Consider the following 24,590-nt stretch of genomic DNA (forward strand, 5'->3'; position numbering starts at 1 on the left):
GAATCCAGGAGGTTACATTTATGAAGGGGAAATGACTAAGCATTTGAGAGATAAGCATGTCAATTTTATTAACATCCATGGGAAATCTGATGGCACATGGGTCTTAAACCAATTTTCTTTTCAGTTTTACTAAGATGATTGACAAAAACTGAATATATTTAAAGCACACAGCATGATGTGGTATTCCACAAACAGGCTAACAAATCAGTCACCTCACATAATAACCTTTCTTTATGTATGTGTGATAAAAAACATTTGAGATCTACTCTCTTAGCAAATTTCAAGTATACAACACTTTATTATTAATTATAGTCACCATGCTACCATTAGGCCTCTGGGATTTATTTATCTTATAACTGAAATGTTGTACCTTTGACCAGTATCTTCCTATTCCCCCCACCTCCTGCTGCTGCTGCCAAGCCGCTTCAGTCGTGTCCGACTCTGTGCGACCCCATAGATGGCAGCTCACCAGGGTCCCCCGTCCCTGGGATTCTCCAGACAAGAACACTGGAGTGGGTTGCCATTTCCTTCTCCAACACATGAAAGTGGAAAGTGAAAGTGAAGTCACTCAGTTGTGTCCAACTCTTAGCAACCCCACGGACTGCAGCCTACCAGGCTCCTCCGTCCATGGGATTTTCCAGGCAAGAGTACTGGAGTGGGGTGCCATTGCCTTCTCCACCCCACCTCCTAGCCCTTGGTAACCACCATTCTCCTCCCTGTTAACTATGAATTTGACTTTTTAGATCCCACATATAAATGAGATCATGTAGTCCTTGTCTTTCTGTACCTGGTTTACTTCACTTAGCATGATGTTCTCAAGGTTCATCCATATTGTTGCAAATGGCAGGATTTCTTTCTTTTTTAAGGTTGCAGCTAAACTATTTTTTTGAAGATACATGAACATTCACATTTTGCCACTTTGCTTTGAAGAGAGTGAAAAAAAAATGTAGTTCTACTGGGAGAGAAGAATATATCAAGATACATTTACATTGCTAATAAAAAGAATAAGAAAGAACTTGCAGTTACTCATCTTCTTTGTTCTCCAGTTAAGGACTTGTCTAAACACAGCCAATAAAATGAAATGCAGAATAACTCATATGACTTGTTCAGTTTTTCTTTCTAGATAATTACTTTCTATCCATTTATCATTATTTCAATGACTCAAACAGAAAGATTATTTGCTTCCTTCCCTTTTATTGCTTAAATTATTTGACTATTTGAAACACAATGGTAACTAGTCTCCTTTTCAGTGGCTGAAAGTGTAGAGGTATTAAATTTTATTGATACTTATTGATATTCTCTACTTCAATTCAGTAAGTGTATGTTAAGTAAATTTAGAGTAATCATCTCTTCTTTTGTCAAGGTTGACAGCTACTTCCTATAACTAGACATTTTAAATAGATTTAACTGCTAATATAAAAAAACAGCAGTTTTAATGCAAGGAAAAAATTGTGATATATATGCAGATATACATGTATATAGGCACATAAATGTGATGTATGTGTATATAGGTACATAGAATTAACTTAGCCTGTTAGCAAAGATTATATAATCCTTAGCCTCCTTGCTGAACTAAATATTATATATAGCTTTTACAAGCCTATGGTCAGCTTTTAAAAAGATTTCAACATTCTTCTTCTGGGGACTAAACCTCTCAACCAAACCACATTATCACACCATGAAATAAAGTAACTTTAGAGTTTTCACTTATTTGGTTTTAGGTTAAGAAACAACTGAAAGGAAGCACACTTAGCTCAGACAGCGAAGCATGTGATGCACAAAATGTCACTTTTTTTATACACTGCCCTTGTCACTGTTTCTCAATATGGTTCTGCCTGTGCATACAAAATGTGGAAATAAACGCTCCCACCTCCAGGCTGTCTGAATGAATACAGTTCATGAGGCCGTGTGTTCATTTTCAAAAAGATAGCTATTGTTTCAGACCTCTCCCATCAATGCACCATCACGCTGCCTTAAATTTACAAGGTAGCTTGCATGCAAGAGGTTTCTGCTATTGTCCAAAGTTAATAAGCATGAAAACTATTGGCAGGTTAACAACCATTGCAAAAAACAGTTGCAAAGCAGAGGCCTTTTGTTTTATTATGAAAGCCTAATTTACTCAAGATCTCACTGACTTCCTTTTTAATATTCTCTCATAACCGTCCTACATACAGACACACACACAAACACATACACACGTACAATTTCAAAGCTAGCGGGAATTGTGGGTAAGATCGGGAAGACTAAATAATCCAATGCAAGACTGAAGTTAATGGAGCTCTTCACCCGCTGGCCTTGGATAGGGATATTTCAAGTCATTTGCATGGCCCCTGCTATTGGCAAGATCCCCTAGGTAGGACTGGGCTTCCAAACAGTTAGAGCCAGAATTTGTAGTGGCAGCACTTTCAGCCTTCTACATGAATGACCAGAGCTCTCAGAGCTAGCAGATTGGTGGCTGTTAGTAACACTGGACCCTTGAGTCAAAAGAAAGGGCCAGCACTAAGTGCTGTGAATTGATTACATATTCTTTATTCTTTCACAAGTCCCATTTATTAAGGGTTCTTACAAAATTTGGCACTGATTTAGGCACTTTGTGACAGCCCTACATCTGAGTCTTATGTAGCAATTCAAAGAGCTATTCAATTCCTTGTTAGAGCCAAACCCCTTGCCAGCAAGCCACGTCCTGACTACATTATGTACTGTTTAGCAGATGGAGTTTGGGGATTCCTGTGAAATTGTGAAAGCAAAAGCACAGAGACTCAGCAGGACAGAGCTAAGGGGAAATAGCAGATAAATGCATCCAAAAAGGCAACAAACAACAGAGTCAGGATATGTTTTTTAAAACTCACAAATGAGAGATTAAGGATTCACAAGAGAGTGAGTCTTTCATTACCCAAGAGTTTTAACAACTATAATATTTTATAAGAAAAAATTAAAACAGAGCAATAGCAACCAAAAAATATTAAAAGCATACCACTTCATTATAAATTCAATTTCAGCTGTTCCAGGTATTTCCAAATATTTCATGTTTTAATTGGCCTCCCAGGCAGATATCTTAGCGTCAACAAGTCACATCCACTTAATCTTCTATTGATTGTTCTAGGATGCTTCTTGTTACTATGACTACCTTAATCAATTAACGTCATGTAAGGTGCAGACAATTTTCTCTTTCTCGTTTCTTTCCCAAAAAAAAAGCCTGAATTCTTTATTTCCACAAAACATATCTGATGCTGCCTCCTTATCTATCAAGGAGCACTATGTTGGTAAAAAAATGCTTTATGCCTTTCATTTGGAAAAAAATGTTTGAAGAATCTGCAGAAAGAAAGCCTACAGAGTTGCCTTGAATCGATATAATGAGTGGCTTACCAATTTGTGGTTGGAGGATAAAAGTTTTCTTTGCTATCAGAAAAGTGCCTTGCCCTTGTCCTTCATCACAGGGAAATGGGAGGCTTGTAGCACTCAAGGAGACCACTCACTGGGAAGAAGAAAATAGTTCTGCCACTTGGTTTCAAAAAAGTGCAAGGTCAGCCATTGTGACTATTTTAGTACTGTACTATCCCGATAAAGCAATTTCACCTGTACGAAAATGTGAGGGTTTTTGGCATGGGGAGGGAAGTTACCCTAACCTGAGCTGACCCATGTTTTCTTAGGCGCAGTCTCGGAAACAACAGAAACATCAACAGGGAATGGGAGGCACAACCTATTGGATGTAAAAGAAGCTCAAGGATGTATTATACATAACAAGGAATATGTGCGATATTTTATACTAACTGTGAATGGAAATTTGTATAATTTTTTTTAATGTTTAAACAACAGGAACAACAAGATTCACAGAAGATATTCATTCTTTGGAATCCAGACAACCTGGACTCAAGCCTTGATATCTGTTGAAAAAATTTAGGTAGGTGTCTTAAACTCCCTGAAGTTTCATTATCTGTCCTATAAAATGGGACCAATATAACTACCTCTAGATATGCAGATGACACCACCCTTATGGCAGAAAGTGAAGAGGAACTAAAAGGCCTCTTGATGAAAGTGAAAGAGGAGAGTGAAAAATTTGGCTTAAAGCTCAACATTCAGAAAATGAAGATCATGGCATCTGGTCCCATCACTTCATGGGAAATAGATGGGGAAACAGTGGAAACAGTGTCAGACTTTATTTTTCTGGGCTCCAAAATCACTGCAGATGGTGACTGCAGCCATGAAATTAAAAGACGCTTACTCTTTGGAAGGAAAGTTATGACCAACCTAGATAGCATATTGAAAAGCAGAGACATTACTTTGCCAACAAAAGTCCGTCTAGTGAAGGCTATGGTTTTTCCAGTGGTCATGTATGGATGTGAGAGTTGGACTGTGAAGAAGGCTAAGTGCCGAAGAATTGATGCTTTTGAACTGTGGTGTTGAAGAAGACTCTTGAGAGTCCCTTGGACTGCAAGGAGATCCAACCAGTCCATTCTGAAGGAGATCAACCCTGGGATTTCTTTGGAAGGAATGATGCTGAAGCTGAAACTCCAGTACTTTGGCCACCTCATGTGAAGAGTTGACTCACTGGAAAAGACTCTGATGCTGGGAGGGATTGAGGGCAGGAGGAGAAGGGGATGACAGAGGATGAGATGGCTGGATGGCATCACTGACTCGATGGACGTGAGTCTGAATGAACTCTGGGATATGGTGATGGACAGGGAGGCCTGGCGTGCCGCGATTCATGGGGTCGCAAAGAGTCAGACATGACTGAGCGACTGAACTGAACTGAACTGAACTGAGGGTAGCTTGGGGGTTCTCTATATCTAACCCTTCCTCCTTTGATCCTGGTCATTTCTTCTACTCACCAGATCTTTCCAAAGCAGAAGGATGACCAGGTCACTTTTCTTTCCCGAATGTCCCCATGTCTGGAGAACACAGGTCAAACCACAAAACATGCCTTCCTCCAGTCCAAAGAGCCAGGTCTCTGCCTGTCTTTCGCAGATCATCTCTGGTCACTCGTTTCATTTCTCACTCTAGCTACATCAAATCAGACTTACCACATACTTTCAATCCTTTATAACTGCTGTTGTTGTTGTTTAGTTGCTAAGTCATGTTTGACTTTTTTGCAACCCCCATGGCTTGTACCCCACCAGGCTCCTCTGTCCATGGGATTCCCCAGGCAAGAATACTGGAGTGGGTTGCCATTTCTTTGTCCAAGGAATCATCCTGACCCAAGGATCAAACCTGCACCTCCTGCATTAGCAGGAGAATTCTTTATAGCTGAGCCACGAGGTAAGCCCTGGTGGCTCAGACGGTAAAGCATCTGTCTACAGTGTGGGAGACCGGGGTTCGAGCCCTGGGTTGGGAAGATCCCCTGGAGAAGGAAATGGCAATCCACTCCAGTACTATTGCCTGGAAAATCCCATGGACAGAGGAGCCTGGTAGGCTATAGTCTATGGGGTCACAAAGAGTTTTGGACACGACTGAGTGACTTCACTTTCATTTTGTTCAAATTACCTCCCTAAAGTTTCCTTGTCCAAACTGTTCTTCCTGCCCTTACCCACTTAGCAAACTCTTGTTCATCCCTTAAGGCCAAAATTATCTCTACAATCACCACCATTCCAACTGTGCTGGAGCTTCTGGCTAAAGAAACAAAGATTAATTTTTACCAGGTGAAAAAAACCTCATTTTTTGCCTGGCTTTCAACAAGAAAAAATATATTATTTGGCACCTGCTATGAAAATATCTAGATGCTATTTAACCACAAAGTGAAGCGATTTTTTAAAAATGTAATCTGAGCATCTATAATCTGAGCATTTAAGACAAAGTATGATATTTTTCAGATTCCCAAAGTCAATCATCTTTAAGTCTTCACAGTCAAGGTAGTCACTGAATTGTGAGAAAATCAGCACACATCCAGAAAAAAATGCCACTTGAAAAATGAGCTTATCCACGTCAATTACTTTGATCATTAATATCACCTGCTAGGTGCAAGATGTATCACTTCTAATTTAATACTTTAAAATTAGTATAAATGAATAGACTGACATCCAAACAAGTTAAGTAATTTGCTCAAATATTTGATATGTGGCAGGGCTGCCATCCAAATCCAGGTCTGTCTGCCTCTATAGCCTTGTACTGTGAACAGGGGTGGATATTATAGCAATAGCCTACATATTTTATCCAAAGTATAAGGTGCTATCTCCAGTTGAGTCACTCAAAATACTTGAGAAAAAAGGGAATTGGTGAGGGTAGACAGGTTACATAGTCCCCTCAAAAGGGTGAGAGATAGGCCCTCTTCAAAACATAGCAACATCTCATTAATAATATACATCATTAAAACAAGTTTCCTCCCTGGCATTAGACCCACTGATAGCTTTTCTTACTTTGGGTTCAATTCCAGGATATATTTTATGCTTGATAAAGTAGGTGTTCCAGGCGGTCCTACCTGCAATGTAGGAGACATTTGATCCCTGTTTCAGGAAATTCCCCTGGAGAAGAAAATGACAACTCACTCCAGTATTCTTGCTTGGGAACCCCATGAACAGAGGAGCCTGGTGGGTTACAGTCCATGGGGGGTCACAAAAGAGCTGGACATGACTTAGCAACTAAACAACAAGTAAAAGTAACAATATTATAGCAGGATGATAGCATGATATAAATGATCACTGAGTTATTAAAAATAGTTTTACCTCTTAATTTCTCTGATTGGGTTAATCGGAAGGGGTTTATTATTGTAGTGGTGGTGAGGATCTTAGTGATAGTGTTAATCGTGTTTAACAATCAAAAATTGTGTATATGTATCTTTACTTCAAATATTTTATGATCTTACTTTATCTCAGAAGTTTATTCAAGCTCTGCATGAAACATGTCTCATTATACAATAGTATTTCTCACATAGTAAATGTAAAATAAAACAGTCTTAATTAGAAAAGTCAGAAAATGTTACTTTCGTATGTAAAACTGAATATGAAAGCGCACATGTCACAATGGAACATTTTTAGCACATCTTACATTCCTATTCAGAATCACCATTGTTTACAGATACCAATATAGACACAGACACAGATATAGATATGGAGCATTTAAAATCAATCTGAGGAGAAGCTACCACAGTGAAGAATAGCCCCCGGCTCACCACAAGTAGTGAAAGCCCGCATGCAGCAATGAAGACCCAGCGCAGCCAAAAAAAAAGATTAAACTAAAAAGAAATTAATTTGAACCAAGGAAAAACTGAGTTTAAAAGTAGTAACACGTCAAATTTATTCCCATGGAGGAGTTCCCTTCTTTTAAGTGGCTTCCCAATCAGCAACCAGGAGGAATCAAGCCTGCTTATGCAGTCTGGGTCCTGGTAGCAAGGAAAGGGAATTGGGAGAGTGATGGTGGATAGAGACAAAGAAGTTCAGTAGAGATCCCTGCAGGGAGAGGGGACCATTTCCCTCTCTGACACAAGCACAGACGTTGAATCTGACTGTAGCTCTTGCTGTGCTGACTCTCAGCACTTAAAAAGTCCTAATTGGGGCCATGAGTCATGGGAAGCTCCCAAATATGTACAAGCTCCCAAGCATGTTTTTTTCTCCAGTGGTGACTTATTACTATTAAATGACTCCGTAAAGTGTGTAAATTAGTAAATAGCAAGATACTAGGCCTATCCTTGAGGTGATTTTTTTCAATCTTTTGGAAATAATATGTTTTCCAGTTCTTCATGTGCTGAAGGCTAGCCTATGCTTCTTGCCAGTGAAACTGGAATCACAATAATCAAGGGCTAAGTTACCATTCTGTGTTAAGCAATATGCTGGCGGTAACTAATTTTTTCTGTGAAGAACACTTTACATGCTGCTGGCAATAGGGCAGAATTAGGACTGATTCTACCTGATATATACATTTCCAAGTGTTGCCCTCTCTCCAACTCATATTAACTATCTCTATGGAGTTAAAAAGGAAATGTTGTTCAAGATAAGGTAGCAGCAAGGCTGACTCACCACGAGCAAGTCAAGAAGCCTGCATCAGGAAAAACATATTCATATAAAAAAATCAGTTTTTTATTCACTCCAGAGGCAAAACCCAAACTGTGAATTCAATTTGGTTAGGACGCCCTGCTGCTTGGAAAAGTGACCCTATTTTAGGGGGTCATCATCCATCACTTTAGGTGCCTTTAGACACAGTCAGAAATTATTATGAAGAATGAAGGAGGAGAAGGGATGACAGAGGATGAGATGGCTAGATGGCATCACCGACTCAATGGACATGAGTTTAAGTAAACTCCAGGAGTTGGTGATGGACAGGGAGGCCTGGTGTGCTGCAGTTCATGGGGTTGCAAAGAGTTGGACACGACTGAGCAACTGAATTGAACTGAACTGAAAGCTCTAGATAATTTTAGTTATTTGACTTAAAGAGAACTAACATCCTGGCCTAATGAATGACAAAGATAAAATTAGTTATTTTATGATATTTTCATTGGTAAAAGTTACAAAAATTTAACTGCTTCAAAATTCTAAAATGCACGTTGAACACACTAAGAATAATTACTGAATAACATCACTTAAGAATTAATTTGCAAATCTTTTTAAGAATTTAAATTTTATTCCATAAATATTATATATAAAGTAGCAGACAGCAGAGAGTAGAAGAAGGACATCCTAAAAGCTAAAAAGAAATTTTCAATATTAGCTTTATAACATGCCACTAAATAATAATTGATTTTCTATTTCATAATCTGCAACCAGGTAAATGTCATTCACTGGAAGACACACCATTCCTATGTCAATTCCACATGATGGCCCCTCCACAAAAAAAGAGTAACAAAAATCCAAATTAAGTCTAAAGAAGTAATTCAAAACAGTGATTCCACATCTTAGGCATGAAAATACATATTGATTGACTGGCTTTCCAACAGTTGTCGGACCACATGAAGATATTGCTAATCATCCCCCAAATTCACCAGGTTAAACGTAATAATGAAGCAAACATTTAGCTGATTAACAACTATACACAGAAAAAGAAAGGGAAACAAAAACCTAAATAGCTAATAATTAAAGTCCAGATTTCGTTCTGATGAGCTGAGATAAAAATCTCAGCTCATCATCCACTTAACGTTTAGACATAGTGAGGGCTTTGCCAAGTACCACAAAATTCCCTTCATTGAAAGGCCCACATCTTCTAGCTTTTCTTCTATGATCCTTTATCTTGTTAGTGTTTCAGTGTTTGTGCTTAAAAACTGTTTTTTAATTATTATTATTATTTAAGTAAGACATCCTGTTACTCTACTAGAGATAAGCCAAACACGGGAGACTGAGAAACTCGGCAATCTGTAAATCATTACCTGAAGGCCTTCGATAGCCAAGCGCAGCATGCTTGGTGTCAGTTTAGAAGCTTGCTTGAAGGTGAAGTTACTCCAGTCTATGATCAAAACAAATCCATTCACCTGAAGCTCAGGATCTTCAATCATGGCTTCTAAAGAAAGTAAGATGGCACGCAAAATATCCACCAGCGTGTACCTATCAGCAACAGAAAAGTACTGCATTAAATCTGACATTTGTAGAATGTAGAATGACCATTTGTAGAAACTATGGAATGTCTTTAGCATACAAAAAATTGCCTTTAAAATACCTCAGAAAGCTTAAGGAAAATATTTTGTTTACAAATCTTCTAAGATGAAGTTTACTTTATTCACTATACTCAGGGGACATATTAGAACTTAACATGCATTCTACCAAAACAAATTCCAATGCTTTTGAAAATTCTAGTTTGTTTCATATTTTATAATCATTTCCTTTCTTTGCAGGCCTTCTTATAACCTTACAAAATCTCATTTTCAGCAAATGTACTATTCCCTAAAAACTAGGCATGGTACTTTTAAATAGTTCAGGAATGCTTTTAAAAGTACTGACATTTCATATCTTCACATGTGGAAAATTTGAGAATGAGATTTGAAGGAGTTTCATCAATAAACAACACCATGTGTAAACAGTTGTGGTTGAAAGTGTCAACCGATTTTTAATTACTTGGACTGAGTTTATATCATAAAGATAAAAGAAAAGAAAAAAGGAAAGGTGGGATGGGTAGAAAGAAAGGAAAATCAGTAAAATCAATGAAAGTAAAAGGGAAAATGTATCTGCCTGTTACTACACAGGCCACCCACATTCAGGAGTTGAGTCTTTATCTTTTTCTACCTTGCAGCTTAGCACAGTCCCTGACACACTGTAAAAATCCAATAAATGCTCTTCCTTTCTTGTAAAACAGAGCTCGAGTGCAAAGACACTAATTGTACACGACAGCATTGTCTCAACAAAGGCAGTGGAAGTAAGAAGAAAAGAAGCCAAATTTGACAAGTATGTTTGAAGTAAACTTGTGAAAATTTAATACTTAATTAGATGTGGGGCTAAGATTGAGGGAAAAGTAAAAGATGACACAGATTCTAGTTTCAGATCCTTGCCTTTGACAGTACCAGTAAGCTATCTAAAGTAAATGGTACTTCAGGTTTTACCATTTATCAAATGGTAAAATCTTTCATCAAAATCAATAATGCAAAAAAAAGGATGCTGTTAAGGATGGCTGGAAATGTAGAATTTGGAATAGAATAGCTTGTATTTGAGAAACGGGTAGTATACCCAGGAAGATATATCAAGTAAACATCTGAGAAAGTAAATTTCAAACTCAGGAGAAAGCTCAAAATTGAAAATTCCAGAACCAAAAGCATATCAATCCCATGTTCACAGAAGTGAAGGAGGTAATGCAATCAGAGCTGAGAGGAAAACGAGGTAATTGTTCTAAGAGGGAATCCCTGCATTTCAAGAGAAATTAGTACATTTATGGAAGATATTAACAATTTTCCTTTTTTAGCACCCTGCTTTCAAGTTTACTTTTTTGCTCATTCAGGTGGAGGTGTCCAGGAAAAGCTAGAGAAAGAGATCCTGATATCAGGGGAGAGGTGGGATGTGGTGGGGGGGGTGGATTGGGAGTTGAAATCATTGGGATTTAGTGGAAGTGATGGGCTCATCAGGAAGATGTCTGAGACAATGAGCACATGTGAGGGAGCAGTTCTATTTTTACTTCTAAAAACATTTGGAGGAGAAGGGAGAAAGCGTAGTAGTTCAGAAAGGAAGGAAAAATTAACAGTGAAACCTCAGGCAATTTCTCACTTTTTCTGGGCTTCATTTCCTCATCTGTAATATCAGTAGTTTGGAATAGAATCTCTTTAGGGTCCCAGCATTAATCAAGCAAAGGGCCTGGTGTCAGAAGACTTCAAGATGGAATCTCTTCATTGTTCCTCATTAGCTGTGTGGCCCTGGACAAGTCAATGACTTATCATTCTGAGGCTGAGTTCCTTAAATGAGAGTGTCTATGACTATCTCACAGCAACTCACTGGCAGCGGCCAGGTGAGAGGAGGGGGAATAGGAAGGGAAGTCAAAGATATGATTCAGGTGAGAGCATGTGAGTAATGCTAAGTATACAGTGTGTTCAAGAAGGGTTTGTTGGAATGCACACACAGCACACTCTTCACTGTAGTGGTGACCACACTCACAGTGCACTAGGCAGGGTGTAATCAGAACTAAAGAATATTTGTTTGTAAATTTTACTTAAAAAGTTAAGACAATCTTTAGATAGCTTACTGCTACTGTTAAAGGCAAAGATCAAGAGACTATTTTTAAATCTCTGGACAGTATACAGGCTATGTGTTTCATGCATTGGAGAAGGAAATGGCAACCCACTCCAGTGTTCTTGCCTGGAGAATCCCAGGGACAGGGGAGCTTCGTGGGCTGCCGTCTATGGGGTCGTACAGAGTCGGACACAACTGAAGCGACTTAGCAGTAGCAAGGATATGGCATTCCCCAAATACTATGTAAGTCTATAAGATAAAACTTTTTGTAGACCTCTGCCACTTATCTGTCTTTAAAACTGTAAAATATGAATGACTGAACACCTTTATCAGTCACTTCATGGCCAGCTCATCTCCTTTTTAAATATAATGGCCTAACACAGTACTGTGACCAGAACCCCTATGAACTTACACAGACTGAAACGTTTGGAGCAGCAAGACTGTATTTCTGGTTAAAATTTAAAGTGAAAAGTGTTAGTTTCTCAGTCATGTCTGACTCTATGCAACGTCACAGACTTTAGCCCACCAGGTTCCTCCGTCCCTGAAATTCTCTAGGCAAGAATACTGGAGTGGGTTGCCATTCCCTTCTCCAGGAGATCTTCCCAACCCAGGGACTAAACCTGTGTCTCGTGTAATGCAGGCAGATTCTTTACCATCTGAGCCACCGAGGAAGCTTGGTTAAAACTTAGAGCCCCCTCTAAAAAAATACTCACTTTAATTTTTGAAATTCATAATAATAACGGTTGAAAAAATTAAAAATTAGAACAATCCAACTTAGAACTTCCTCCCATTATGATCATTCTTAGATTTTCCTGTAAGAATATCAAATAGCATTAAGTAAAACTTGAATTTGAAATCAGCTTTGAAAGAATGATGCACTGTATATAATAAGAATAAACCATGACACCAGTAAGGGCTGAAAATAACAGGCAATTTATTTTAAATAACACATTTTAAGTATGGTTTTCAAAAACTGTGTCAAATCAAGAGGAAAACTTACATGCATATCATTATTCGAAAGGAAATAAAATAAGGTAAATCCCAGGATCATCAATAGAGTATATTTAACCAATGTTTTTTTTTTTTAATTTAATATCTTCTTCCAAAAAGAGAATTAAATGATCTTTATATAAATTATATTAATGTGTGTGTGTGTGTGTGCATGCACTCAATCACACAGTCATGTCCAACTCTTTGCGGCCCCATGGACCTTAGCCCTCCAGGCTCTTCTGTTCATGAGATTTTTCAGGCAAGTATATTGGAGTGGGTTGCCATTTCCTCCTCCAGGGGATCTTCCCAACTCAGGGATCAAACCCTCATCTCTTGCATCTACTGCATTGGCAGGTGGATTCTTTTCTGACCTGCCCTTTGAATGCAGTTAGCTTGGGGTGTTTTTATATTTCTTTTATTAGAAGTATATGTTATATACTATACATTTAATAGAAGAAATATAAAAAACACTCTAGCTATTAATAACGGCATTCAAAGGGCAGGTCAAAACCACTCTTGATGTTCCGATCCTCTGTTGTCAAACATGTCACATTACTACTATTAGCAGCTCAGCAGGTTATTCCTAAGCAGAACATTATTACATGCCAAAGTCCATAAAATATCTTCTGAAGAAATGGAGTATTTTATGAATTTTCTGTCTTCAGGAATCTGACTTTCATTATCCTTGTTAAAACTGTTTTCTAACTGCTGTACTTCACAAATTAGATGTTACTACAGTAAGTATTTCTAAAGCTCATGTTTGAGGTTTACACCCCAATTATAGTAGATCCACCATTGCTATTCTTCCTTTCTATGTTGAAAGAAAGCCATAAACAATAAACCAACATGTTAATGGAGCTCTTGACTCCTAACTGAGCTTCCCAAAGCAGCATCGGGTAAAGTCTGCATCCGAAATCGACTTGGAGATGATGAAATAATGACACCAGTAAGGGATTTTACAACTTGGGACTATGTAAACCATTGCTCTTAAATCAAAGCTGCTACAATATGTAAAAAAAAAAAAAATTGTCCTTTTTTTTTTTTTTTTTTACTATCTGGGTGATCAAGAGCAGGGAAGCCTCTTCTCCTGCCTCTGACCTTGCAAGGTTTTGGGGAGTTTCCTGGCCTGTGCTACTCTCCTGGGGTTCACAAGGTCACATCCCCTACTAGAGCTGACCATCAGTGCAAAGAGCAACACAAATCACAAACAGGTCATTTCCTTCCTACTCTCCAGCCCTTTCTTTAGCCTGACATGGAAAAACCGGCATCTTGGCATCACATTGAGCAGCACAACAGCAAGCAGCTTGCCTTGGTCATTAAATCAATCAGCCATTATTAAATTCTTCATTAAGGCTGCCCCCAACCCTCAGCTTTCATTAAGCCACATTTCCCAATGTCTAAAGCACTTGTGTTAGAAAGGTGGTACAGGGAGAGACAAAGGAGCAGAATTACCTTCATTAATGCCTTGGGGTATCATTGGTGCTAAAGTTGATGAATCCATCAAGGTGCTTTATATTACTGAGTGGTAATAATAATATCTCTATCTGTGTAACCATTTAAGATTTCCAAAGCAATTTCAAAAGCATTATCTTAATCTCAAAATAAGCCCAAAGTCTCTGTGCATGGCTTAGTTCCTATTATTTTGAAGATAAAGACGCAGAGGAGGTCTCAGAGAATTTAGAGTTTTTCTGAAATCACTGTAAGAGTAAAACTGGAAGCCTAGATGAGAAGCTAGGTTTTTCTGACACCACAGAGCTCTCCACTCCTTACGGTGCCAAGACCTAGAACAGAGTTTGATGAATAGCTGTTCTGTGTTTTTATGTGTCAGTGGCATAATGTACACCAGAAGAAGGGTCAGAAAGTCGATACCAACATGGCACCAGGCCAGGTATCAGGGCAGCTCCAGCCTGGTCCCAGCAAGGGGCTTTGGCGGAAGGAAAACATCAAGACATCTTGAGTCAGAATGGGAAAACGCTAAGTCTACAAACCTTGGAGGCAATATGAAATCCAAAATCATCACATCATCACTAGGCATATGAAGCTGTCTCAGCCTTGCTGAGTGTTTTCCAGAATTTACTGCTATGGAAACATAGGTGAGTGAGAACAAGAAAATAATTGGAAATGAAACATCCAGAGGAAAAATGTCTTTCTTTGGATAAAAAAAAAAGTTTAAAAATGTGCACCTACTGCCACCAAAATGAAATAAAACAGAATGAAGTCGTGTTAGAAAAAAAATACAAACATTGGAAAGGCAACTCTTCCTCAGGGCAAAATACTCTGTTTACTTAGCTGCTTAGTACAGTCTTTGTCTTAAGAATATTTATTCTACCAACTTAACTTTCTGTGCCTAATTGTCTACATTCTGATGTTTAATCAAGATTTTCTAAGCCATAGATGGATTTTTTTAATTATCAGAGCTTGCTTTTTTTGATATATTTGTTTTTTTCCCCAGATTTATGTTGGTTCACTATCTGTACACACAAAACAAGTTTGACCAATTCACTTACTCATTGTACAGTTCTGGGTGAAATACTTAGCTGCTCTGTGCCTCGGTTTCCTCATCTGCAAAATGTGGATATTAACAGGGCCTATCTCATGATTGTGAAGAAGATTTAATAAATGAATGCTTATAAAGTGCTTAGAATAGTGCCTGACACATATAAAATATATACGTTATATAAAATATATGACATGTATATATATATGTGTCTGTGTGTATATATATATAAAATTTTGTATATAATATATATAAAATATGACATACACTACAATATAGCATACTGTATAAAAGTTTTAAAATGAATGGATTAATTAAAATGAAAAAGTAAAAGTTGAATTACATTGCCCAAACAAGTGGTATTCTTTCCACACAACACAGAGCAGGCTGCTACCGCGTCTGCCCAGACTTCTCAGCACTAGCAGCAGTATCCTCATTAAACACTCACTATCTCTCTGATAGTCATTTAGCTTTTCATGTTTTTCTTCCCAGAGAGGCTGTAAGTTCCTTGATGGTAGGACAAATGTGTTATGTGTCTTTTTTTTGCCCTATTAAATTCTATAATAGCACCTATTAAAATTCTAAGTATGTAGCAAATGCTGGGGAAAAGTATACTTTTTAAAACACTGATTTGAATTAAGTACTATTCACACAGTTTGCTTGATGTTGTAAAGATCCAGCCAACACACAAGGACATCTTTTCCCTCACATCAAGAGGGCCACTGACTATGTTAATGACTATATTAACTGGTTATATATATATATATATATGTATACACATATATACCTGCCTTCAGTGGTGTAAAAGAGCTCAATCTTTTTCTCAGAATGGAGGAAATATAGTAATTTACTAAGGATAATTTGTGAATTTACTAACTGTTGGCTCATGTTTTAAAATATCTTTAAAGATTTCTTTTGAAGCATCCATTCAGAGCACTATAGTAACACCAAATCCATTGCTTCTTTTCAACTTTGTTTAAAGTTGCATATTTGAAACATGAAAACGGCCTGGTTGGGGCCAGACCCAATCAAGGTCCTAGTGAAGTCTGGCACTCCTGGTCATTGCTGTTATTTCAGGGTTATTTCTCTAATTACTGCATAATTGTCCTAGTTTTTAGAGACTGTCCTATTTTGTTCAGAGATTTGTTCCAGTATTTGATAACATTTCTCAGGACAATAATTTTTCTCTTTCATTTTTCATGGTATGAACCAAGGGCATATTTTGAAATAAGCTGCAGTTCCCAGAATATTTGTTTAAAGAGCATCCCTATAAGGAAGCAATACAGAAGCTCTGCTGAGACAGAAACCTCGTGGAATCCATACTTGCCATTTCTAGGATTGACCTAATCTTAAAATCAGGCTTCCCAGGTGGCTCAGTGGTAAAAAATCCACTTGCCAATACAGGAGATGCAGGAGATGTGGATTCAAATCCCTGGGTTGAGAAGATTCCCTGGAACAGGAAATGGAAAATCACTCCAGTGTTCCTGCATGGAGTATCCAATGAACAGAGGAGCCTGGTGGGCCAAAGCCCATAGGTTTACAAAAGAGTCAGGCACAACTGAGTTACTGAGCACAATCTTAAAATCAGCTGTAATACAGCACAGCAGTGCCTCTAGGATATTGAAGTTAAGGAATCCTGACCCTACCATGAAACAAAAAGTTGAGAAATATTTAAATACTTTAGTAAACAGAGCCAGGAAGACTTGAAAAATCAGTCCAAAAAATTAAACCTCTTTTTTGGCTTGCTTTTTGCAAATTACCAAGTAAAAGTGTTTCTCTGTAATTATCTAGTTAATTGCTTGTCTATTTTAATCTATTTCTAGTTATTTTATTTTATTTTATTGCACTTTCACAGAATAGTAAAGCTTTGTGGCTGAGAATAAAACAAATATGTATAGTCTATGGCTATTTTTTAAAAAAATTTAAGCTACCATCATCATAATCTTCATTCATTTTGAAGGTTGGCCAAATAATTTTCTTTGGGACTCCATGGACTGTAGCCCACCAGGCTCCTCTGTCCATCTCCAGGCAAGAATACTAGAGTGGGTTGCCACGGCCTCCTCCAGGGGATCTTCCCAATGCAGGAATCGAACCCAGGTCTCCTGCATTGCAGGCAGATTCTTTACTATGTGAGACACCAGGGAAGCCCAATAAATTACAATATAATCATAATTCAAACTACAGCTTCAAACAGCTGGCCATTTGTATATTTTCTTTTGTATGAAAAAGCCATACTGTGGGAACAAAGAGACTGACAATAGCACATTTTTCAGGCAAATTCCAGGACAGGTTAGAGGATCTTAGCATGGTCTCACCAATCAGTCTTCTAGCCCTTTCAAACTTTCAGTACTAAAAGTGATAATCAATGTCCATTATGACAAGCCAAACATGCTGCAAGACGGTCAGTGCTTTCTGAATTGCCACTATATTAGAATCATTAACTTCACTGTACTTAATTGTTTTCTAGTGGTTGTTAATCTGATTCCAAATCGATGGTTGTCTGCTGGATTAAATATGGCATCACCAACTCAATGGACATAAGTTTGAGCAAACTCAGGGAGAGAGTGAAGGATAGGGAAGCCTGGTGCACTGCAGTTCATGGGGTTGGAATGAGTCAGACATGACTTAGCAACTAAACCACAGCAACAAATGTGACATACCAAATGTGACATACCACTTGCAGGCTAACTGACAAATTACAGGCCAATTATCAGAATATATGTTATCTTTATGTTTTGGGTGAGACAATTTACTCATGAACATTCCCAATCACTACATGCCAGTGAATTTCAACCTCTCAGATACCTGCTCTCACGCTCTAGGGTCTAGAGCACAATCTACTTTCATTTCAAACTTCGTTTCTTAAGGTAGTGTAATCTGCTCTAGCTTCTTGGTACATTATCATCACATTCTGTTGATGAAATCAGGTGGGAAATGCGAAGGTATTGCTGAGTCGTGAAGCAGGGTACTGTCACTCAGGACAGCAAGACACCATGTCAGGCATGGAGGACTACTGCATCATCGTGCTGCAGGGTATCAATTCAATCGCTTTTAATTTCGTGGAATCTACTTTTGCTTTCAGAAATTATGGTGGACAATTTGAAAGAAAGAAGATAAGATTATGTGAATCTTTTCCAAGGATAGCCTGCTCAATAAATGTAATAAATCATCTGAACCTGTTCTATGTTTTTTTAAAAAGAACCACAACCACGCTGAAAGTCATTTTGACATTTCAGCATTTCGATTATCTTTTTATTTTTATTAGGTGGGCACACTGTAAATATTATACCTTCGTCTTACCGACAATTCCATATTTCTTGTAAAGGCTTTGGAAATGGTCCAGTTATTTGCAATAACCTGAAACTGACCTGCATTATATTGCAGTAGGAAGAGACTATTTTATTTATAGTCACCATCTCACATGTATTTACTGTCTCCAGTCTCCTGAGAAGCACAGAAAACTGTCCTAAAAATTTAATATAAGAGAAAGTATATATCAGATAACTTCCTACTTAGAAACCTTTTTTTAAAGAAAATGCATAATTCAATTCAACTCAACAAACATATACTGAACATTAACTCTAGTTTAGGTCCTGTTATAATACAAAGCTTAGTTTTGTTTTTGCTTTTTGTTATACAGATCAATTATTTCATGGGTCTTTACAAAGTTTTTCAAAATTCACAAAGAATATTTTGCTTATCCCCTTTGAGAAGTTGGAAATAAAAGGGGAGGATGCATTTTCTTCTACCTCATTTCTAGAATTTCCCTATGTAACCCTGATCAATTCCCACCTATTCTTTCTTTAAAACAATTCTATTTCTTCTAAAACTGTTTTGTTTTTTTTTTTTAAGTTACTGAAACCCAGACAACTCACTGAACAACTCAAGGAAGATGGCTAGAATTATGTTGAGATGTGCAGTCTTCTCCAGGGACCCAGGTTGTTTGGGCTGGAGGGATCAGAGCAGGAAGGGGAGAACACCTGACTCACAGAACAGGGGAGGGATGGGGAGCAAGAGAACCCGGCACATGGCATATCCAGCTACCAGAACAATCACAAGGTAAACATCGAGGGAAGGTGGCAGAAACTTCTGTCGGAGTCAGGTCAGATAAGCCCTGAAGATGTATGGTGAAGGAAGGAAAAGGATTCAGGCAGAAGGCAGGAAAAGGGCTGGTGACACCCTGGTACTGTCAGAAAGGCAGCTGTCCTGCTGATTTCAGAGCAGGGCAGAGACAGTCCTTATGCACATGTCCCCATGATAAAGCTTCACAGAAGATACTACGAGGATGGAGCTGTTTATCCACTGCTGCTGCTGCTGCTAAGTCACTTCAGTCATGTCCAACTCTCTGTGACCCTTTGTATGTAGCCCTCCAGGCTCCTCTGTCCATGGGATTCTCCAGGCAACAATACTGGAGTGGATTGCCATGCCTTCCTCCAGGGGATCTTCCTGACCAAGGGATCGAACCCATGTCTTTTATGTCTTCTGCATTGGCAGGTAGGTTATTTACCACTAGCTCCATATGTATACTTAGATCTGGGATGGGGGTGGCAGGAGGCAAGGAGAAGCAAGGGGGAACTTTTTTAAAAGAATATAGGAGGAGGAAACTCAACTGAATTTTAGACAAGCTCTAAATACCGTGTATACATTTTGACCTTGAAGTACTATTACTTGATCATACCTATTCATTTAAACCTTAGAAATAGAATTCACAATTATTAGTCTATAGATCCTGTAAGGTATTATTACAGGACATAGCTTTTCATTTTAATGTCCCATATACATTAATGTTACATATGTTGATTTAAAGAAATAATTCTATATATCAATTAATAAGTCCCCTCCCATTGTAGATTTCTAGGGAGATATTTTGATTACTAGCAACTTATACTTTATATGAAAGCATGAGATAGACAACTAAAACATAGTTTCTTTAGTAAATCCAGAATAATCACCTTCTCATATAGGTGAGAACTACAAGTGATTTTCAACTTAATTAGGTTTATAAATCAATGTGAATATTAGACCACTTATAAAAATAAAGGAAAATAGGTCTAATGTAGATTTATGTCTCTAAGGGCTATCTGCCTCCCTAAGGATATCTTTAACAGACTCTGACACATATTTAAACATACCATTTCCACAGCTCCCACTCCATGGTAGCTCAATAAACTAAGTTCCTGCCTAACTGACATATGAAATATTAGATTCTTTCTTGAATAAATTTTTTCAACTTTGATCTACACAATAACTGGTTTGCATAAATCTTCAATGTACTCCTTAGATGAAATAAAACCTTTTTAAAGAGAAATTGTGGTCAAAGATGGCATTTCATGAGACTTTCAACTTTGCTACCTGATAAAAAGCAGAGTAAAATCTCTATAAATAACCAAAGTAACAGAAAGAGAACTTCATTTCACCTCAACGGCCAAATCCTTCAATGAGTGTCTTAGCTTTATGATTCTTCAGGTAGTAATTTATCTTTTTATTTATTTAAAAAGGAATTAGAGTAGTTCTCAACCTAAAATTAAAGAGAATAGGAGACCAATCGAAGAGTTAAACACCTGTTAAAAATATTAATTTGCATTCTAAGATCCCAAGACTCTGAGAAGCCATAGGAGATCTATAAGATCTATAAGGCTTCCCAGTAACTATAAAGTCTTTTAAAATTGCTTCAGAGACGGTTTAAACTAACCAGATGCATCAAAAATCACGGTTCACAGAACTAAAAATACACTGATGTTTTAACGTAATAGGCTTCCTATTATTCATAATTCTGGTAACATTTTTAAGTTTCATGAAATTTATTTAACCTTGAACTTAATTGAAACTACCTTCCAACAAGAGTCTTTTATAATTTCTTATATCTTTCAATCTAAGAAAATAATTCCCCCGACTGAGGAAGGAGAAGTCATTGTCTGTTATTTTCTATTGTCATGTAGATGAAATAAGAATATTAGTTCTCCTCTATTAAAAAGACAGAGAGCTCAAAAAAGTCTACCAACTGACAGATCTGAACATTTTTCACTTCCTTCCAAAAGATGAAAAATCACATCAGACAGGAAACACATTCTTTAGATTGGTGACAGGTGTAGAACAACCACACCAGTCAGCCTTCCTATTCGGTGTCGGCAGCACGCTCAGCAACAGAGGGGACAACTCTTCCTCTTTACTGAAGTGACATAGATCGCATTATTCCTTCATCTACACATCACCAAGCAGAAAAGTTCCCAAGCAATAAAGCTACTTGATATTGGTTGAATGCCAGGCTCTTCTTTAAAAAATAAAATAAAATTGCAGTGCTAGAGAGAGAGAGAGATGCAAAGGAGGAGGAGGACATGGAGGGGAAGGAGGGTGGTGATGATGAATCTAGCTTAAGAATTTCTTTAGGAAAAACAACAACAACAACAACAAAAAAAAAGAATTTCTTTAGGGAGGAAAGAGGGAAAGTTGTCTCTATTCTCAAACTCATTTCTCCACAGAACAGTAAACTTATTCAGGAGCTGAAAAATGTAGCAGCTTTATTTAGAAGCCAAATGATTTAGATTACACAGCACAATAATAAGGTTCAGGATATACTTAAATCTCCAGTAGAAAAGGGTGCTAGTGAAGTAAGAGTTTCAACTGTAAAAATAAAAGCCCCCGCCACCCCTCAAGGCAGCCACCAAAAACTCTTGCCTTAGTTCAGGTTTCTCTTTTTCTCAAGAGCCAAACAGTACCCTCAAAGCAGTAAAACGGTGACACTGCCCAGGATACCTTCTGGAAAATGGGAGAGTAAAAGAAGACCCAGCACAAGACTGCACTTAGGACTTACCTGCTCTGATCCCAGTTGGCAGCGAAAAGGACTAGAATCTTCCTGCCATAGTGGTCCAGATTGGCCAGGCCCCCAGGGAAACCATCCTTCAGTGCCTGCTTGATGCCAGGGTCAGTGGCCTTGAAGCTTTTGAACATGTCCAGGTTCTGCTGCCGGTACTCAAAGTATTGGGCCAGGAGGCGGAAGGCCTCAAAGTGATGAAACTTCCTAGCCCGCAAGAAGCGTAAGATGAAGGCATCATCTGTGCGGAGAAAGCCAATGTCCGGCCTAGTGATGACCATGTCCCTCACCTCCTGGATGTCCTGGTGCAGCGTGTCCGGATTCTCGTTGAGCTCCAGGCGGGCTTTCTCCAGGGTCTCAGGAGAGAGACCCGCTTGTAAATGAGTCATTGTCCTGAGTGTTCCTGAGCCTTGCCTCTCTCTTGCTGACTGTCCCACCACCAAGCTGGCCCTGGCCACCACCACACTCCAGCCTCCAGACCTCCCTGCTGCCTGCTTCCTCTTCTTTACAGGAAATGATTTGTCTTGGTGTCCAATCAACTACCCTGTTGCTCCTGCTTCCCTGCACCTTTTCTCTGAAAGATAGGAACTTCTTTCCCCACCCCTCCTTAAAAACAACGTCCCGCTCTGGTTCCCTCTTCCTTTACCTCCAAAGAGATGCGGCCCTCCGGTGGCCCAGGACCCCTCTTCTTGTCCTCTCTCTCTCCTAACAAAACACCCCTAATTGCACCCTGCACAGGGGGTGCTGATCTTGGTACCGTCCTCTTCTCTTCCGAGATGGAACAAAAACAACCCCCACGCACATCTCAGCCCCAGCACTCTGATGCTTCTGCGGTCCCTACTGAACGATGCTCCTGCCAGGGATAACGATGGAAATTCTGATTAATAATAAGGTGGCTCTTCAGCGCGCTGAGCTCGGGGCGGGGGAGAGAGAGCGTCTTTGCCAGAAGGAAAAAAAGAGAGAAAGAGAAGGGAACGAAGCTTATTTCTCCTACTTATTCAGAGATGCTATTTCCAAGACATTTGTGGGATTCCGTTGAAAACGATTAGGATCCAATTAGGTGGCGACTGCAGAGAGCGCACCTTCCCTCCTCCCCTCCTGGATACACCGTGATCTCTTAAGACACCAGAAGGGTTTTTGGTGGCGTTAGCACCCGTGTGGGCTCCCCCCCAACCCCACCCCCACCAACTTCTGCCTGCCTCTAGCCCTTTATTTCAACGTACTTGCTGCGGAGGGGGGCGGGTGGGGGGAGGGCTATCTCTCCGGAAAGGTACGTTTCAAAAGCGAGGCTGGGGGGAAGAGAGGGTGGGAAAGAGGAGTGGAAGATAAAATTTAAATATCTCTACCTTTTCTACAATGCCCCAAAGCAAGAGAGAAGAAAGAGCAGCCGGCTCCTACCAGCAAACCCGGAGGCGGGGACGCTAAGCAATGCGGCACTCCCTGGCATCCATCAGCCGCGGCTTCGGAGGCGGCGGCGGCGATCGCAGCATCAACTCCTCTCGGTGGGATGGAGCGAGCAGAGAAGAGGGACGGCAGCGGGGACCCGGGCAGAAGACGCACTGGGGAGCAGCCCTGACCACATCGTCGGCAAGCAGCGCTTCCTCTCCCCGCGGGAGGGGTGGGGGGATGGGGGTTGGGGGGAGACCAGAGCTAGGGTCACCGCTGTCCCAGGTCCTCACCCGGCCCTGCCATTCTCGCCTGCCGGAGAAGAGAAGGAAGGGAGCGAGAATCGAACGCCTGGATGGAGGAGGCCACGCGGGGCAGCCGCCGCCTTTGTGCGCTCGGAGCCGCTGGGGCCGAGGGCGCGGCTGCTGCGGGCCCCAGGCCCTCACACTGTGCGCGCCCGGGCGGCCGAAGTCAGACGCGCCCCTCCGGGCTGCCGCCGCGGCCGCTGCTGCTGCTGCGGCTCCGGCTGCCGCTGCTAAAAGAGGACTCGGCTCAGCCCAACTCCTCTCTAATTATCCCAGCACAGATCTCGCTGCGACGTAAGCACTCACTCAGCTCGCGCACGCACTCCGCTCCTCTCGCCCTGACTCGTTTGGATAGGACCGCAATTTCCGTGGCATTCAAATATCCCGAGCCCCAAGTTTAGCCCGCTCCTGGTCCCCCAACTCCCGGGCCGGCTACTTGGGACGGGCATCGCGGGGCCAGGCGGGGTAGCGACGCCCCGCAGCCTCCCCACTACCCTTTCTCACCCTTTGTGTGCAAGACCCTTGAGCTGCCCGGCGGCGAGTGGCTGTTGTAGATGGTAATTCAGCGACACAACATTTTCTAGTTCCTGTAGGAGGTAATTTTGATGTGGAAGAAGTAGGGAAACATTTTGTACTTTCCGCATTTGTTGTTGACAGAAATGTTGAATTTAGAAAAGACCAGAGTGGTTCCACAGCATTGGGCTGATGATTAAGCCTCCGGAGGAACTTATATGAATAATATTTCAAACTCTGGAAGAGGATGGAAATGAGCCGGGGTGGGGGTGGGGGGACCCGTTTTCAGAAGGAAAAACAGGCACTCTTTGACTTACATTTCATAATAAAACATGTTTCTGGAGATGCATTTGATAGTTCCCTCAGTTTGATACATCTGTATACTAGAATCATCATGATTGAACCGATGAGGTTAAGATGACTAAGGGTTTGAGAAAAATGAATGCCTTGTATTTTCAAAGCACAGCATGTATTACTGAGCCTGTCACTTTATAAACTTTTGGCTTATAGAGTGTCCAATGGGG

The 24,590-nt window shown here is 39.8% G+C and overlaps 1 protein-coding gene across 1 annotated transcript in view; it reads right to left on the reverse strand.

Annotated features, from left to right (window-relative positions):
* CLVS2 (clavesin 2) overlaps positions 1 to 23,455 on the reverse strand; it is an 87,755-nt gene extending 64,300 nt beyond the window's left edge. Inside the window, exons 1-3 of the mRNA XM_061427432.1 lie at positions 23,261 to 23,455; positions 21,863 to 22,799; positions 9,287 to 9,461 (exon numbers count right to left, since the gene is read on the reverse strand). Of these exons, the coding sequence (XP_061283416.1) occupies positions 9,287 to 9,461; positions 21,863 to 22,251 (564 nt within the window). The 5' untranslated portion in view covers positions 22,252 to 22,799; positions 23,261 to 23,455. The remainder of the gene's footprint in view (positions 1 to 9,286; positions 9,462 to 21,862; positions 22,800 to 23,260) is intronic.
* Positions 23,456 to 24,590: the final 1,135 nt, after the last annotated feature.

The sequence above is a fragment of the Bos javanicus genome, chromosome 9 (assembly GCF_032452875.1).
Source record: "Bos javanicus breed banteng chromosome 9, ARS-OSU_banteng_1.0, whole genome shotgun sequence".
In the NCBI taxonomy this organism is placed as follows: Eukaryota; Metazoa; Chordata; class Mammalia; order Artiodactyla; family Bovidae; genus Bos; species Bos javanicus.